The following is a 17881-nucleotide window of genomic DNA, read 5'->3' as shown; positions in this document are numbered from 1 at the left end:
TTATTTTTAAAATATTATTTTATTTATATTATTATTTATATTAATAAAATAATAGAAATAATAATATAAATAAAATATTCTTATTTTTTAAATATTTGTGTTTTGTTTCTATTATTATTTCTATTTTTATTATTTACTTTTATTTTTACCTGCGTGACTTTACCGAAAAAACCTAAGAGTATTTGGCCTGCTCAAGCGAGCACGCACGTGTGGCACTCTTTCCGTTGACGTGAAATTCCACGTTACCATAACGAGACACCCTTTTCTCATTTCAACCAACTACCCAACCTTTAAAAAAGAACGGGCTTTAATGTGCTTGAGTTGAAGTACGGGTTGGGATTCCAACTCGGTGAGTGAATTGCTCTCGCCAAAGATTCCAAGAAAATAACTGATAACAGCCATGAGCAAATCCGCTGCTGGATGAAGGCCATCCGCCCCCCCCCCCGATCCGTGCAGCTACTGCGCATGAACCGATCCCATTCTCCATCCTTTCCAGCAACGTGCCCTGCCAAATTCAACTTTTCTAAAGTTAATGTAGTGTCTAAAAACTCAAATATGTTCCATAATCATGTGTTCCTCTCCATATGTCTTTGTGTAATTCCACGCGCCCACTTCTATTATTATTTGTGAATATTTCACCTTTTGATCATATTGCATTGTCAGTGCCCACGTTTCATGTATGTACTATACAGTGATTCAACTGATTAAACATCTTTGTGTACACATTTGTACGTTTATTTTCCTGATTCAGTTTTAGTTTTCCAAAAGCACAGCAATCTGCTTTTTTATTTTCTCATTTGATCCGTGTATGCCTTTAATAATCGACCTAGGTATACCGACTCCGATGTATGTTCCATGTGTCCCCCCCCCAATAGCCTCACTTTGAAGTTTTATTTTATGAAGCATTCCACTCATTTCCTGTAGTTAATTTCATCAGCAAACTGCAATATGCATATCCTAGAACTGACGACGGTCAAAATAACATTTCATATAACTGATCAACAGCCATGAGCAATCCACTGTTGGTAAGTAGTGTCTTTACAAATGAGCTGTCAATGTTTACCAGAACAATAACGTTGTTGATCATCAATATGTAATGAAACAGTGGCAATTAAATCAAGAAAACAGTGAATCACAAAATATTTACTGGCAAGATGCTTTGCATTTACAAGAGACACTAATTCTGATTGATCTCTCATCTTATAAGCAGGAGTAATACATTTTACAATATTAACGATCTTATGAAACCATTAAAGTAATGTAAATGAAAAGATTATAAACAAAGACGTGGAATTCATTTTGCACGTATTTTTTCAAGCAGCTCTTTGGGTGCCTCCACTACTGCCACTTTTCATAAAAGACGTTATCCTTGGGAATCCCTGCACCTCCCAGTACGTCCGTCACAAAGTCGTACATGGATGAGGGGCCGCAGACAAAGCAGTGTGGGCTACCTTGCGATGCCTGCAGCAGGTCTTGTCCAGTGATCCTCCCCACTGTTTGGGAGGGGCAGACGCGCATAACCATTAGTCCAGCTCTCAAAGGAATCCCATTAGAAACCAGTGTTTGTTGATTACACTTAAGGAATTAAATGTATTTCAAATGCATAGAGCTCGTATGCAGATGAGAGGATTGTCACATCGTAAGTTCATGAGTATTGGTGGTGGCTTGGTGGAGCCTTTATCCAGCAGTGTAATGACGATGGCGTACGAAAATAATGAATTTATCAAGTGCTTTATGGGTCTTAAGCCAGAACAGTGCTTTTGGATTTCACATTACTTTGAGGCCATATATGAAGCATTAAAATACTTGATCGTAAATGTGATGTATGCAGGCGTTGTCTGTGCCTGTAGTATAGGGCTTCAGGTCCTCCGTTACTGGGGACTTGCACCGCGTGATGTGGAACCGGAGGGACATTTTCCCTGGGAACTCTTGCACCAAGGACAGCAGCCAGTTCTGCATTGAATTAATACGAAACAGTGCTCAGGGTCACATGCATCCACCATTGGCAACATTAATCAGTGTTCTTAGGTACTTATACATTTATCATCACTGCTATCGTTAATGTGTTAAGATTTATTTTAGACATTGACCCAGAGGAGCCTTGATGCAGTTGTCTCAGAAAAGCCACAGCATCCCAGCAAACGTTTGGGAGACTTATGATCAAATGTTATAATTGTATAACACATGTTAATTGCTAGTTTGAAGAAAAAAATATGTTAAAAAGATATACTGTACCTTGTAATAAGTGGTTACCTCACAACTACAGTGTAAAATTTCGATTTAAAGCTTTCGTGACTGCAGGGATTCATCTTCTTGGTTCTTTCGGTAAAGTCACGTAGAAGGGAAGTAATAAAATAATACAAATAAAACACAATAAAATAATTCTCACGACGTTTCGGCCACAACGCAAGCAGCCGTCCTCAGGTGAGGACGGCTGCTTGCAGTGTAACTTTGTAGCTGTAATTTCTGAAAGTATTACTCGAATGTACAACATGTATACAGATGGACTTCTGTGTTTACTCATATGAATGGAATATCAATTGGTTTTAAATACAGGTCTAACTGAATTTCATGCCATTATGAGTGAAATGTGCTCATGTATTACCTTGAATATCAGCTCGCTGATCGTCCTTGCAGTGAAGATCAGATGGATCTTCCCCAACTGGCATCCAGCTTGAGTGAGGACCCGCTGCCTCATGAGGTGCACACAGTGCATCAGAATGGAGCGTAATGGGTTGATCCCCACACCTCCTGCCACCAGCAGCAAATTGACAGGAGGGTCGGATGGCCGGGGATCAAAATAGAAATCCCCACCAACTCGAACTGTCACTTCCACCCCAACTTTGCACTGTGAATTAAAGAATTATGTTTGAATAAGTCACATTGCCATACTGCAAATGTGTGACTTTGAGTCACCACCATTGCAGTATACTGATATACTGCTATACATATGTAAACAATTATACAGTTTGTAAATTAAATATTCAATAATTATCTACGGATAACAATTGCATGTTTTCCTTTTTGTACCACTGCTTGACTGAGCAATGTTAATTGTGTGCTGCATGCTTGTGTATGTTCAGTGAGCACGTGTTTCCATGTGCGTGTGTGTGTGTACAATACCTGTGTATGCACCCAATGTGCTGGATTATCCACGCCATCCTTGACTGCCAACTCGATGACACCTTTGCTCTCCAGTTGCTCAGGATTTGAGCAGAAGGAAAACCCTGTCATCTCAGCTATGCCAGGGGCATAGAAGTCCACCCTGGCAGCAGTTACAAATACACAAAGCCACAAAACATTTGATGGAATTTATTTTACTCAGTATATTTAAAAACCTCACAACGCAAATACAAAGCAGTATTATTTTGTGTTGTAGCTGCTGTAGGAGCTTATTTGTTGTTTGCTTACACACCACTGGCCTGCTTTGAAGGTGAATTGTTGGTTGTGGATTCTCAGCTTGAGGCCTTTTACCGTTGATGATTCATCCCACATTTCCACTACAGTGGCTCTGGATACCGTCTAGGAGAGGGTCGAGACAGGAACAATGCTTGTTTTTCAGATGCAGACACACAATTATAAAAACACTTTATAGATCCCAGACCACGTATTCAATGGTTTCAAGTGTAAAAGGTTTCTTGCCTATTATGTTCTCAAATATCCAATTTAGGGTCACAGTTTTAACAACCATATTTACAGTTACTGAATATTTTCCACAAGATAAAAGAAAAACAAATAACAGCTATAACAGTTCATAAAAAAAAAACTTGGAAAGACTAAGCATAAATTCCTTCAAATTCATATATATGCTTCATGTATTTCATGTTCATTTGGAGCCCAAACTGAGTACCTGTTTATAGCAGGTCATCACTAACCCCGGGCAAACAAGAGGAGCCGAATTTGGGACTGGGCTCGTCTACCCTCACCTTGCAGTGCTACTCTCATCGTCATTAGTGCTGTCTGACAACATCCACCCCGGTATTACGTCCCGGCTTTGTGTGTACCTTGAGCCCATTCAGGTGAAACAGCACTTAAACAGCACTTGCCCAAAGCCTCTGGCAAACCTCACCTCACGAGGACAGTCTTCAAGGCGGGGGTCCACGCTGTGTGTTTGAACTCCACCCAATGGTGCTGCAGCTGCTGCCATCTGTGCACACGCAGCTACTGGCTGGGTTCAATCTGGTGGTTAAATTTCGACAACAACCAAAGCAACGCATCTATTAACAGCGTTGTTAGGAACCCGTCAGAACCGATGAGGACAACAAACTTGATTTCTGTTCTCTTTGCCTGAGTGGCAAGGGATATAAAGTCCAAATGTGCAAACAGTGACATCTGCGTCTCATTTCTATTTGGTGTGCCACATAGTTCAGAGTCCAGGTGGCGACAGTGTCGTAGTTTTATTTCACTTCAGCCTTTGTTTACTCAGTCGGTAGTAGTTGGTGCGAGTCAAAAATGTGTAGCAGACTGCACATCATTAGACAACTGTCACCATTCATGGACAAGAACTCAACCCATTTGCTCCACATTCCTTTGTTTCAATTGGAAACGGTATTTTCTCTCTCCGCCCTTCTCTAATCTGATGCCTATCCGGAAATCCTTGAATAGCGAACAAAGCACGGGGTTTAGTGGTACCGAAGGTCACTCATCCCAAACGTTGTGTAAACTTTCAGCGAATGTACATTCCCCTGTATCTGTTACAAATGTCGTATTCTTTTTTGCACGTACGTGTCTGCTAGAGTTGTAAATGATTATTAGATAATAGCCAACAATGTATTCCTCTTTGTCCAACCAGTGTGGGTTGAAGTCAACACTTCCCAATGCGATGACGGTCATCGGGACTCTTTTGACAATACTTTACCATTCATAATCAACGTTTTTGGGTTTAGATCGCGTTATTTATAAATGTGTCGTAACCCTCCACCACCCGACACGGCCAATCAGTAATAAAGTGTCACGTTGACAAAAGACAAATAGTTCACTGCTTTAGCCCACCGGTGTGTTGAAGCGTGAAACCACAACACTTACAATTTCAGTACGACGTTTTGCTGGTAATTGCATCCAGCATCATCGGGCAATTCGCCAGAATGGTGAGGCTCGGCTCTGTATCCCGTTCTTATATCAGTCCCTCCAGAAAAACGCGATTATGCGATCGCAAGATTTCACGCAAAATCAGCCAAAGTCCGCATATTTATGCGGGGGGCGCGTTTTTTCAAATACGCCGCACTTTCGCCGCAAAACTTGCAGATTTCCGCGCGCAAAATATGCGGGCTTGCATGATTTCATAATCCCCGCATTTTCGTTGCAAAAAGTCACATATATCTTAGCAGAAAGTTGAAAAATGTTGCGTTTACTTCACACAAGCGCAGCCATTTCCCCTGTTGCCATGGGAACGTTATGAAGTGACGTCACTCATTACGCGACATCATTGAAAAGCTGCAAACCCCGCGATGCCAATGAAACCATGATGAAGCCCGCAAATCTTTCTCATTTGCCAACAAACATAAGCGCAAAAGACCGCGCAAAGCAGTTCCCCAGTGTGTTACATGACAGTGGGGGCAAATTATTTTGCATAGCTACCTCTGTAAAACAGGAAGCACACATTTTATTTTTTAATATTTTATTTATTCATTTTTACAGAAGTTGTAGCATATTCATTTTGTAAAGCTACAGAACTTGTTCGACTCAATGTTTTGTAAGTTTGAGCCATCTGTTTGTTAATGTCTGAAATAAAACAAGATGAGAACTTAAATATTCCCAGCACTTTCTGTGATGTAGTATGCTTGCTTATCATAGGAAGTAATAAGAAATGACTCTTTACATTAAAGTAGTAGCCTAGTGAATAGGGTGTTGGGGGAATCACTTGTTTTTCTCTTTTTCATCAAACCGCAGTTTTTGCAAGTTCCCGCAATTTTTGCAAGTTCCCGCAATTTTTACAAGTTCCCGCAATTTAATCGCATAAAATTGCATAAATATCCCGCATATTCCATCGCATTTTTTAAGAAAACGTGCCGCATAATCAACGATTTTTGCCCGCAACAATCACCAAAAAACTCCGCGTTTTTCTGGAGGGACTGTTATATAGAGCAGCAGCAGGGTGACGTCATCATTAACTAATTAACTCATCAGGTGCAACGATTTGAGGGGGGGGGGGGTTATTGTAATTATATACTAGATTAGTGTCAGGTGGTGGAGGGTTACGACACATTTATAAATAACGCGATCTAAACCCAAAAACGTTGATTATGAATACTATTGGTCGCGAAAGCCTACGTGTTAATACTTTACCATATTGGTCAATGCAAGTTTACAGAGAAAGTGCCAGTAGCAGTTCACAGATGTCACCACTCGCCACTGATGATGTTGACCGTGGTTGGGAATCAAACTCAGATGGCCGGGTTTATCGCTTGCAGTGCGTGAACCACAGGGTGTGTCTTCTAAAAGTATACCCAAGTAACATTTTTATTTTTTTATTATTAAACGCTTTTATTTTAACTCACTTCGTTTGGTGTATCCTCAAAAAAGAAATCTTGTAACTAAATTTTTACACACATCCCAATGTGCTATCTACTGCAAACTTCGTATAGGTATGTCATACTGATGACAACACGATATTCTATCGTAAACAAAATCCAAAACATATCTTTTTTTACTTTTTACACGCTTTTATTTAACTTACTATATGTGTTGTCGTATCCAAAAATCTTGTAACTCAATTTCAACCGTATTCCCAATGTTGTATCGACTGCAAACTTTGTATAGCTATGACATACTGATGATAACACTATATTCTATCATTACAAATAAAAAAACTATTTTTAAACAATATTTTTTACGGCTCTAATTGTCCACGCTCAACTAACGTTGCCTGTAAATCACCGCGGTCCCTTACGTCATGGCAAGCCTACAACATCAGAGTGCAGCGCCACATTAAATGCTCACTACAATGACAATAGTTTAAAGCGATTTGAACCATGTTTTATTTTTTTTGGGGGGGGGGGGCGGCAGACCTTTGTGACGTCATATTTGAGGGAGGTTCTGACTTTTTGTGACGCCGTGTGACGAAGGGGGGGGAGGTCAAAAATCGTCCAAAATCGCGTGACGTCATTTATGGACGGCCCCTAGTGCCTGTGAGCATGTGATATCGTTTGGAGGCGTTTTATATTGCAGCCCGTTAGGCATGTATCTCTAGAAGCGCCCACTCCTTTGCTTGCCAAAGAGGGATGGCTGCATAATTGCTGCCCAAACATGGCACGGGACAAACTGGACCGGGGTCCACGTAACATTAATGCCCTGCAATTATTTGCCTGTAATGCAACATTTGGTGAGCTGATGTGTTTGTTTGTGTCCACTACAAAAAACTTTTTTTATTTACTTATTTTTTGAGTGACGCATAGTTTTGACAAAGGTCGTGTGAACCGATAAATCTTTGTACATTTGGAACTAGACTGATTATTTTTTCAACATTACGTGTTTATATACGTATCCCAAATGTTTATGTTTGAGGTCGCGTGCAAACATTAACCACATGGGATGTTTTTAAATGGCATAGAATTTGTTAATTTATTTTCTGAGCTATGACGACTCAAATAAGCATGTATTCATCATGTTATTTTAGCCATTACAGTTATACATATTTACAGTATTACACATTTGCTAACTTTTTTGCGATTTTAGATATTTTAAGGACAAAGTGTACGTTCTACCTTGTCCTTAAAATGTTATCTCAAATCGCAACTTTTTTTTTGCAAATATGTACTACTGTACTGTACTATAATGGTGATGAAGAATTCGCTTTAAGCTACTTTTCCTTAATAGGAAACCGAACGGTAAATGCAATGACGATAATCTAAAAAGACGTATTGTGGCATCCCCATGCTGCTTGTACACCTTGGGTGCAACAACAAGGCCCTGTGGTAGACTAAACCTTCTAGATTTGAAGCTTTCGTGACCGCAAGGATCCATACTCTTTGGTTTTTTCGGTAAAGTCACGTAGGTTAAAAAAGAAAAGAAATAAATTAAATCACGACGTTTCGGAGGCAACACTTATAAAACCTGAAGACGGAGGCTTGTGTTGCCTCCGAAACGTTGTGATTTAATTTATTTGTTTTCTTTTTTAACCTACGTGACTTTACCGAAAAAACCAAAGAGTATAGACTAAACCTTGTTCATGAAGTGGCTCTCTCAGACAACGTCCCTTTCTTTGGACAATGCAACGCAACATTTTAAAATGTGCCCATCACTTCACGTAGTAAACATTACTCTGCGTGAGTGATGTATATTAATTGTTTTAAGTATGCTATAATTTTAAAAAAACATCTTAGAAATGTCGATGGATACTTTTCTTTGAATTGTTTCCAAGAGTGGCAATTAATAGTGACGTCCTCTGCTCTGGTCGTGTTTATCATTAAATCCACGGCTTGGGATTGTATGTTTTGTTTGAGGATCTAAGTTTATATTTCATAGCAAACATTTCTACTTAATGGAGGACAATGCTGTATTGAAAACATAATACTTATCCTTCACTAGAATGGTGTACGTAATTTGCCATGCGTGTGGGTGGGAAATCGGTTAAATAGTGCCTGGTGATCTGCCAACTGTTGAGTTCCCTCCCGTTATTTCATTGTGTAGCTTTGCAAACCTCACCACAATGACCACAAAGGGCACCGCTAGTTCCTGCCAGTTCAGCTTATGAATAAATGGGATCAGTGGTGTGTACCGTAGTTTAGAATGCGGGAACGACTGTGGTGGGTCGGGCTGGTTCAACAAGTCATGTGGGCCACATGCTCCCGCAAGCTCAAGAGAAGAAAACATTATTCCCTTTACAGTCTTAACGTTCCTGCTGAGACGTTTCATTTGCATAGCAATGCGGTTGTGAAGACATTGATTAAGATGCAAATTTAAATAGAATGTAAAAGTGTAACGCCCACAACTGAGACAGTAATGACACTTGGCTGTGTTAAGTGTGAGCTTAAATTTCGCTGTGCCACTGTGAATTTGTTTAATTGTTGTGATTATTGAATCTGTCTTTGGAAGATTTTTTTCCACGGCAGCATTTCACTGTAAGAAATAAAATATTGTGATTATTGTGTGTGCTTTTTGTATGTTCCCTTTAAAAAAATAAACACACTGTATGCGATTTGTGTAATTGTGCTGCAGTAATGTTTGGCACTTTCCTGATATGGCTACTGTCCAAAGTGCCCATAGCTATCCACTCCACAAACTAACTCTTAATTCTGTTTAAGCTGCAGTTGCTGGTAAAATGTGAAACCGATTCAAATCCTGTACATCTATTTCACAAGACAGTGTAACGGAGTAATCCCGTTTTAAAATTGCGATTGCCTAACTTATGATTTTCTGCCATTAGCTCTGATTTAAGCTGTCTTCGAATTAATCTGTTTGTGGTGCTTGCAAAGCAATTGTCACCTGTGTTGCTTATAAAAAGATGTCTGAGACTATTGTTCTCAGTGTCGATAGCTGACTACTCGCAGTTTAAATTCCTTCCGTTTAAGCTGCAGTCATTGTGTTGGTTAAATGTGGTACCGTTTCAGATTGTGTACGAAGTGGCATTGTACAATAGACAATGCCACTTAGTAATCTAGTTCTAAAAAAAGGTGATTAATTGCCTAATTTGTAATTGGTTATACTTTTGATTTACAATTCTTTAAGCTTTGTCTTTGATTTCTTCTTCGTAGGATGACAAAGTGGTGTGCACGCGTGATATTTAGAAACGGTGGTCAATTATTACAAAAATTAACCCCCAACCAGGCACCAGTCTTGGTCGGAACTAACTGGGTCATTGTTTGCTGCGAATAACTTTTGAACAATACATAATTGTATAGTTTCCATTGTATCAGTTTTGATCGAACCGTTTGGGAAATTTCACAGAAATTAGCTTTTTGGTGTTACAGTCTATACTCTATAGCTACGAAATCAGTCTATTTGTGAGAATGTAGCATTAAGGGAGTGCAATCAATCACTGCCGCGTCCCCCTGGTGACCCCTGGCTCATCCAGCCGCATTCTCGTGTTGAGTTATAGAGCAAGACAATTAGTTGAAAAAAACATTGACGAATATATTTTTGTTCAATTGTGTTTGTGCACCACGACTAAATAATTTAACTAGTTTAATGGTATACAATTGGCGAGCCTGAAATAAGTACAGTACATTCACACTAATGTAGGTTTAACAATTATAATTGTAAAGTGCAGTGTCAGTGATTAAGCAGTCTGGTGTTTATTTTTCGCATACGTGATACCCAAGCCAAAGCTTTTGCTGGAAGCGATTCCAATCTACATGTAATATTTAGGGTTTATATCTGAAATCCCTTCAGAAGATCAATTTAAACTTTTTTTTATTAAAAGATCCTCACTCGAGCATACTTTTCAAACTGTACTTAAAGGTGACGAAATAATCGTTTCGTGAGATGTAGTCACTCGTGTGACATTCCATGTTTGCGGTTCTATTTGTAGAGGCTTGGAACAAATACTTTAAGCTTCTGTCCATTTGGACTTGTGTCAACATAGAAACTGGAACGCCTTTGGGAGCTTTTGGGGATCTTGGAATGCCAAATCCCACTGCAATGGCAGGCTAAGATAATGCAGTTTGAGGGATAGACATGATTACACATACAGTACGTAGAATATAGTAAATTATGCCCATGAACGCATTAAGTGGATTGTGCCTTTGTGCTTACAAAAGACGCCAAACGGCGCCATCTGGTCTAGCACCAATTGAGACGAGGCTCAAAAGAAAGCTGTCTCTGGTGTGGACCAATCAGTTTTAAGGACAATGCATATATTATCAGTTTTTTGTTTGCATTTCGACTGCAAGTATTGTGGTTAATGCAGACGTGAATCATTGTAAAAAAGGTTTCAGTTTTGTTGCCAGAAAAAAGGGGGAAAACCCTATTATTATATTTTGGTAGTGGCAAAGGAGGTCCAATTATATTTCTGGGTGATTATAGTAGGTACTGTAATTGTAAATGTTGTGGGTTTTACTCTCCAACATACCGGTGTGCCAAACAAATTGGCATGTGACAAACCTTACGAATTGGCTGTCGGGTGGTGGCAGGTTTAACGACACATTTATATTTACGCCAACCCAAAAACCTCTTATGGATTGCCTATTACATTTTTCCCTTTTAAGGCAGTTATTTAAGTATGTTATTTTTGTGTTAACCGTGCACCACTGCTAACACAGCATCACCAAAAAATGTTTAATAGTCAGTATTCCATCGGGGAGTTCACATGTTGAGTATCAGGTGCCTCTTGCTACACAATACAATTTGAAGTATATCAAGAACACAGTTTTGTTAAAAAATCTTTTATTTACAATTTTTATTTAAAATGTTTTTTTTTAATCACCACAAAAATGAAAGGGAAAAACGCAATGTGCCATATTAACAGAACATATACTGCTTCTAAACAACATAACCCTGTAGTGTGCAACATCTATGGGAAAATGAAAACGTAAACACTGGATACCAGCGGTTTACATAACTGGTTAGCAACTACCAGCAGTATAAATTAACAAATAAATACTTGCACATTGTTGCATTTTACAAAAAGGCACATTAACCGTTGTTAAATAAAAACTAATAAATATAAAAACTAAAACTGCCAATGACCTATTTAAAAAGGATGAACGACCTTTTCCCAATCATGAGATAACACAAACAGGTTTTAAGATTGTATGCAATTGCTAGCAGCACCATTCATGCCAACATTTCAGATGAACATCAGATGGCATTGGAGTTTCTTTTTATCAGCTTAATTTCACGTCACACATTCATGCAAAAAATACTATCACCCGAAGATACTAGAAATAACATCCCTTTTTAAAAGCTCAACATTTGGCTTTTTTTATCTAAATTGGACCGGTCTGACCAAAACTGGCCACAACACGGGAAAGTTAAAATACTGTGTTATTAAACTCCATCTGCCATGCAGTCATATGGCAGAATTAACGACTCTTAGTAGCTAATGAGGATTTACATATGGGAATTGAAAGTATTAAAGTAAATGTTTAAACAGAAACCTTATCCCGGTTTTTACTTCAATGGACTTTTTAAAAACATCCACAAAATAAAAGGTATATTTTATAAAACGAAATTTAACTCTGCATTGTGTAGCATTGATAAAATTGGAATATATTCAAATGTTTTTTCAACCATGCTTTGTCATAATACTGCAACATTGGTAAATGTATTCGATGTCATTTTTTTTTAAAGTTAACGAAAATGTTGTGAGCTTCATTCTTAATTCAAGATAAGTTTATCCCTGATCACATGACAGTAAAACTATGGACAGCACTCTTTAGAAAAGATAATGCCCTCTATTTAGGCCAGTTACATGACAATAAACTAATGGTCACTTTTTGCAGACTTTACACCTAAATCAGTGATACCTTAAAATGAGAAATCTAAAATTGCATATGCATTGAAAATGTCACAGTACACTTTTACTTCTCTCAACGATGACCTCTAACAAAAACGCCTCTGGGAAAGAAAAAAAAACAGTTTGTCGGGCGACTTCTGTAAAACTAAAAACAGGTATGGAACAAGAGTTGAATGTTTGCTTAGTTCGTTGCTTATATTGCACCCATCAAGTATATTTAATGTCATAAACAGCAGCTTCACAGTCGACCTATTTTGCCATCATGGAACTGTCCTCACACCCAACCCTTCTACAATCAGGGCTGATGCACCGAGTCCATAACGAATCCCGATGGTAGCCCTCTCTGTGGCCCATACATCTTGGCAGCCCGACGCAGGAATGCTGTCACCATTTGCTTTACCACTTCATCGAAAAACATCGAGGCCATCTGGGAGTGAAGCAATGAGCGGAACTCAAAGGAGATCTGAATTGACAAAAAAAAGTCAAGTTAATTAAGAATACAGGGCCAGAAACACCTCTTCAGTAAACCATTCTGCAGAAAGAAAATTTTGCCATTTAAAATGGCCAATAATAACATTAATCTTTTACAGTGTGAAAACAGTATTATACACCACTATGCATTCAATATTTACGTTAAAAAATTAGCAGTTTTCCACTAGTATCCAATGCCAAGCCACATTTTGGTAGTAGTTATTGGATTCAAATAAACATACCGAAAATTCAATTGTACACGACTCAGGATGGCCTGGTGCTCCACGTCCAAATCGCCACTCCGTCTCCAGATGATTGAACAGTCTTCCATCTGTGCACGTGGCCTGAGCATGGTGAGACAGTGGTGAGAAATGTTAAAATCAGGGGGAGTATGTTAATACAAATACTGGCTTCATCAAAGAGGTGGTTGTGCATGGTCTTAGTAACAAGAATTAAACAAGACCATACCCGCACAATATGTGGCTCCACCAGCGTCACAGTGGAAGAGTAGCTTTCCACAAGGGGTGGAAAGCCCACCTGGAGCTCTGCACGCATGAACCCGGGTCGTCGGAACGTCACACGCGACCGCTTGCACCATGGCACAAACTCGCGGTAGGATTCAACGTTGGAAACAATTGCATACATCTGCTCCTTGGAATATCTGCAAGTGTACCCACACAAAAGTATATAATCAGTTTAAACACGGGCTCAACAAATATATAATGGACAATATAATACTTGAGTGGATTACATGTTATCTGTTTTCCTCCACATGCTCACCTTGCCCTTAGTAACATAACAGCCAATAAACTGGATGCAGCTTAAGCCAGGCGGCCTTCAACAGTGATAAAGTCAGAGGACAAACAATTAATTGCCAGACATATCAGATCCTACAGGGTCAACTAAACTAAGCTGTGCCCAAAAATACTTATTTAGAGTCTCAATTTTAATTGTCCCCAAAACATTTACATAATCTAAACTCTAGCTTCACTCCGAAATTTTTCCACCTCCAGGAACTGTGCATGAAGTAAAATAAACACAGATCCTTACCCTACGAGATGCCTCTCAGCGTAGTCCTTGCGTTTGTCACCAAAAGGTAGCTTGGACAGAAAGGTCCGTGCGGGGACGGGGCTCAGCACCGGACAAATGTTCGTTTTGCGCATCAAGACAGGGCTCAATGAGGGCGAACCCTGGCCAGGATGGCTCACCATTAAAATGCCACACGAGTGTAGGTACCTGTCAGACACAAATTCATACAGATTTTCAGTGCTGCGGTCCTTCCACACATTTTATAAATGTTAAGAACCATACGATAAAATAACCCCCACAACCCACATACTATATAGGAAGATCCTCATACAGTAGTTTCTTCACAAAAAGGCCTTTTGAAAATGGTGAGTCAATTGTCATGAATTTCCCTCCACCACAAAGCACGAAAAGTTTTTATTTCAAATTAAATGGTTTTCACTAAAGTATTGTTTTTGGATTCGGCGCATTTAGGTTTATGTTATAAGCTACATTATAATTTCAGTCGCTTATAAATTCTGAGAAACTAATATATTTAAAACAATAAAATACATAAACTATGGTCAAATTCTGACGATAATACCAAAGCGTAACCTACCACTGTAATACTATTTCCATAACATAAACGTTGATAGTTAAGTGATTGAAGCTGTATATATCCACCTGACATGAAGAACATGTTCTCACATTGTTAATCGAAAATATTTCACTACAGTGCCTTCGAGGTTGGGTTTGTCGCAAATGGTATGTGTGGCACGCCTTGTATGTAACAGTGGTGCTAACTTTCAACATTAGGTCACAGAATTTCCTGGTAAGTAAATAATAAATGAAGACGTGCCCCTCCCCCGTCTTTCTTCTGGACAAGGCTTTGTCTCAACAAACCTGATGTCCCCAAATACTTCTATAGCCAACACACTAGCTGTTATTTCGCATAGCAGTTACTTAGATTTTTGCATTTCTTCACGATGTTAATACGAACAAGTACATGTGTAATTTCCACTTAAAAAATAATTCAATGTTAATGAAAACAATGAAATGTATGGTTTTCAAGAAGACCTGAATATCAGCTCTTTTGCGGGTGGCTTGTTACATTACATGTCTGAGAGATGGCAGACACCATAGGGAGGCCTTCATCCAGCTGTGGATTAATTATGGCCATGTTCCCAGCAATAAACTCAAACTTAATTTGTTTATCACAATAAACCAAGGCGCTCGATGCATTCCCATCAACCGCTCCAAGTATTGTTAGTGGTGGCAATGTTGGACGTGGCTGCTGCTATAATAGTCTGCTTCGTTGCCTTGTTTTAGTGTGGCTCCACGAGCCTCCCAAAGCCATTATTATATAAGAGGCCACCCGGGATGGAGGTCCAGTGGGAAGTGGCGCCATCTACCACATTATTTCGGCACACTCCACAGAAAATCCCACGTACAAAGTGGGAAATTAAAAAAAAGTGCCACAAAGGCAAGAACGGCACACGGCCGGAAAAGCATCGTTTAAAACGCGTACACCGACGATTATCGCGGGTTAAGCTTCCGATTTGCACCGAAGCATTTTATGTAAAATAAATGAACTATACGATCGTGAACAATGCGAGCTACGGTCGATGTCACATTTTTTCCCCACCCCCAACGATCTCTTCGCGGGCTTACTCTCACCACGCTCACCCGCCACCAACACCGACAAACCATGGGCCACACCATCCAACACATATCCAACACACCCCACATCCAACACGAACACCACCATCACCACAGTTTCCCCCATTAAATCCCGACGAGTGAGCGAGTAATCGATGCAATCCTCACCGAATTCCTGCGCGGGGTCGCAGTCCCACGTCGCACGCCACTCGGACGATTTTGACCCATTTGCTCATCTCTATGCTATCTCACACACACAACAAAAACAACAACCGATGACGATGACCACCGCCGTTAATAACAACAGATTGTGATGAAGAAGAAGCAGCACGGTGTCGATCTCGCCGGCGAGCTTAACAGCTGATGGAGAAGGAGGAGGCCGAGTGTGGAGGTGGGGAGGAGGGGGCGATCATGTGAGCTCGATGACGCAGGGCCCGGCGGTGACGGTAGCAACGAAGCACCTCCTCTTCCTCCCCCTCTCTCATTCGTATTCAAATAAGGGCGTTAACATAGAAACAACTCTTCAAATATGTAGCCTAGTGGCTCTTAAACACGCCCGGAGGCTGGTTTTTGGTGAACCGGTTGACGCCACGAACCTCAAGTTTTAAAGTTTCATTTGTTTGGTATTGCCCTGTGAGCCATTCGGCTCTTGAATCGGGTGCAACTGCAACAAACAAAAAAATGAACAAGAAAACATCTTAAAGTGACTATGTGCAAACAGAAAATTTAAGAAAAGACAGCAAAATATTGCAGAAAAAGCACCAAACCTGGGGTTTAGATTAATTGCCCTCTGCGGTGGTGTACATCTTATTGGGGTGTCTAATTTTTTCGCGTGTTGTGGTTGTCAGAGATGTGTTCGGGGGATAATTGGCAAGTATCGAGATCTGGCAGGCAGGACGAGGGGGATATCGAGAGAGTTTGTGGGATTTTCCTTGGTATTCCTTCCGTTGAATGAGCGCACAGATTAGATACTTTGTGTTGCATGGCCACAATCGCACAAATGTGGCTTGGCTTTTTACATTTTCCATAAATTAAGGAGATGTTGTGTATCGGCCTGTTTGATGTCCAGATGCGGTTAATGGTAAAACACCACCGGTGTCTTCGAGAAGAATCGTCAAAAGAAAGGTTTCCATATTTGGCTCTTGAATTAAGGTGTTTTATTCTGGACGTCCGCTTTGTTCCACGATGTTCGCCGGCGTTCCCAGAATAGAGATGGGGACATGGGATGGCGGGGAGGGACAACACTTTTTGAGTTATTGGTTGATGTGTAGGTTTTTGTTGGCAAAAAATATAAACTCACTTGCAGTTTGCACGTCTCTGAGGATATTTGGTGGCAGAATGTTCGCCAGGGGATTGGCGAGTGGTCTTCTTTGTTCTGAACTTACATCGTATGCGAGAGTGAAAGTTGTAACATTTCAAACTAGATCGGTCCTGTCCGTGGGTATTATCGCCTTGCATCTCTCACCAACAATCCCCATTGACTGGTGTGGTTAGGAATGGTCAATCTCCATGGCCGATACAGCAGTGGATTGACAAATGGCTCATGATTACTGTATTTATCTTCACAAAACCCGTACTGTTCAACGAGGTTAAGAATGGTCGCTCGGCCTTGCACAGGCAAGGTCCTCATCTAGCAGTGTATTGACAAACGAGCGGTACCATTTACGCAATACATGTGGAAATATTTATCAGTACACATTTCCTTTTCGCCTCTTCTCTTTCGAGTCGCCGCAGGTCGATGATCCAAGCTCGCTTAGCAAACTAAATTATCTCCTTCATATATCGGTCTCTCCGCATACAAAAATAAATTATTCTAACACAACCCCAAATGGCCTTCTGGCAGTGAATAATTTCAGCAGCATTGATTTGTGACCAGCAAACTCTGGACCACTTTCACCACGAAGTGTCTCGTCAACAGTCAGGCTCGTTTAGAGCACACGCCATCATCCAGCAGTGGAACACGTGGAGTGCGGTACTCGACTGGCACATTCCACGCGGTGTCCTGCCCCCGCCCCCTCCCACCTCCTGCCCCCGCCCCCTCCCACCTCCTGCCCGTCGCCCCCTGACCTCTCCCCTCACCTCTCCCCTCACCCCTCCCCTTCGCCTGACCTCTCCCCCTCCCATCTCCCCCTTCGCTTTCCCCGTCGCTCCATACCACCCCTCCCCCCTCCCTTCGCCCCTCCCTTCGCCCCTCCCTTCGCCCCTCCCCCCTCCCTTTTCCCCTCCCATCTCCCCCTTCGCTTTCCCCGTCGCTCCCATCCCCCTCTCCCCCTTCGCTTCCCCTCTCCCCTCCCTTCGCCCCTCCCCTCCGCTTGCCTTCCTTCACTCCCATCACCCCCTCCCATCGCCCCC

General features: G+C 40.8%; 2 protein-coding genes across 3 annotated transcripts; both read right to left on the bottom strand.

Moving 5' to 3' along the window:
• Nucleotides 1-709: 709 nt before the first annotated feature.
• Nucleotides 710-7661, bottom strand: OXNAD1 (oxidoreductase NAD binding domain containing 1). 2 transcript variants are annotated; one of them, XM_078594987.1, is made up of 6 exons: nucleotides 4070-7661; nucleotides 3416-3522; nucleotides 3124-3265; nucleotides 2606-2848; nucleotides 1845-1953; nucleotides 710-1493 (listed from the first exon to the last, which is right to left on the bottom strand). In XM_078594987.1, exons 1-6 carry the CDS (start codon nucleotides 4145-4147, stop codon nucleotides 1339-1341), a joined length of 834 nt encoding a protein of 277 aa, XP_078451113.1. In that variant the 5' UTR covers nucleotides 4148-7661; the 3' UTR covers nucleotides 710-1338. The 2 variants fall into 2 exon arrangements, with proteins under 2 accessions (XP_078451113.1, XP_078451124.1); XM_078594998.1 differs by lacking the exon at nucleotides 4070-7661 and adding an exon at nucleotides 3851-3916.
• A 3644-nt stretch (nucleotides 7662-11305) lies between these two features.
• Nucleotides 11306-15953, bottom strand: COQ10B (coenzyme Q10B). The gene is made up of 5 exons (XM_078595010.1): nucleotides 15698-15953; nucleotides 13916-14101; nucleotides 13334-13526; nucleotides 13108-13209; nucleotides 11306-12857 (listed from the first exon to the last, which is right to left on the bottom strand). The coding sequence occupies exons 1-5, from the start codon at nucleotides 15763-15765 to the stop codon at nucleotides 12690-12692; spliced, it is 717 nt and encodes a 238-aa protein (XP_078451136.1). The 5' UTR covers nucleotides 15766-15953; the 3' UTR covers nucleotides 11306-12689.
• Nucleotides 15954-17881: the final 1928 nt, after the last annotated feature.

The sequence above is a fragment of the Lampetra planeri genome, chromosome 1 (genome assembly GCF_965212315.1).
Source record: "Lampetra planeri chromosome 1, kcLamPlan1.2.h2, whole genome shotgun sequence".
NCBI classification, from domain to species: Eukaryota; Metazoa; Chordata; class Hyperoartia; order Petromyzontiformes; family Petromyzontidae; genus Lampetra; species Lampetra planeri.
This window is presented reverse-complemented; position numbering and strand designations above follow the sequence as displayed.

Bases quoted from the DNA above. Each gene is read 5' to 3' on its own strand.
- OXNAD1 (XM_078594987.1), bottom strand. From the start codon at position 4,147: ATGGCAGCAGCTGCAGCACCATTGGGTGGAGTTCAAACACACAGCGTG. The intron at 2,849-3,123 runs GTATTGTACACA...TTTAATTCACAG, and splicing joins CACATTGGGTGCATACACAG to TGCAAAGTTGGGGTGGAAGT. The intron at 1,954-2,605 runs GTAATACATGAG...AATTCAATGCAG, and splicing joins TCAGCGAGCTGATATTCAAG to AACTGGCTGCTGTCCTTGGT.
- COQ10B (XM_078595010.1), bottom strand. From the start codon at position 15,765: ATGAGCAAATGGGTCAAAATCGTCCGAGTGGCGTGCGACGTGGGACTG. The intron at 14,102-15,697 runs GTGAGGATTGCA...TGTGTCTGACAG, and splicing joins CGACCCCGCGCAGGAATTCG to GTACCTACACTCGTGTGGCA. The intron at 13,210-13,333 runs GTATGGTCTTGT...CACCATGCTCAG, and splicing joins TGGAGCCACATATTGTGCGG to GCCACGTGCACAGATGGAAG.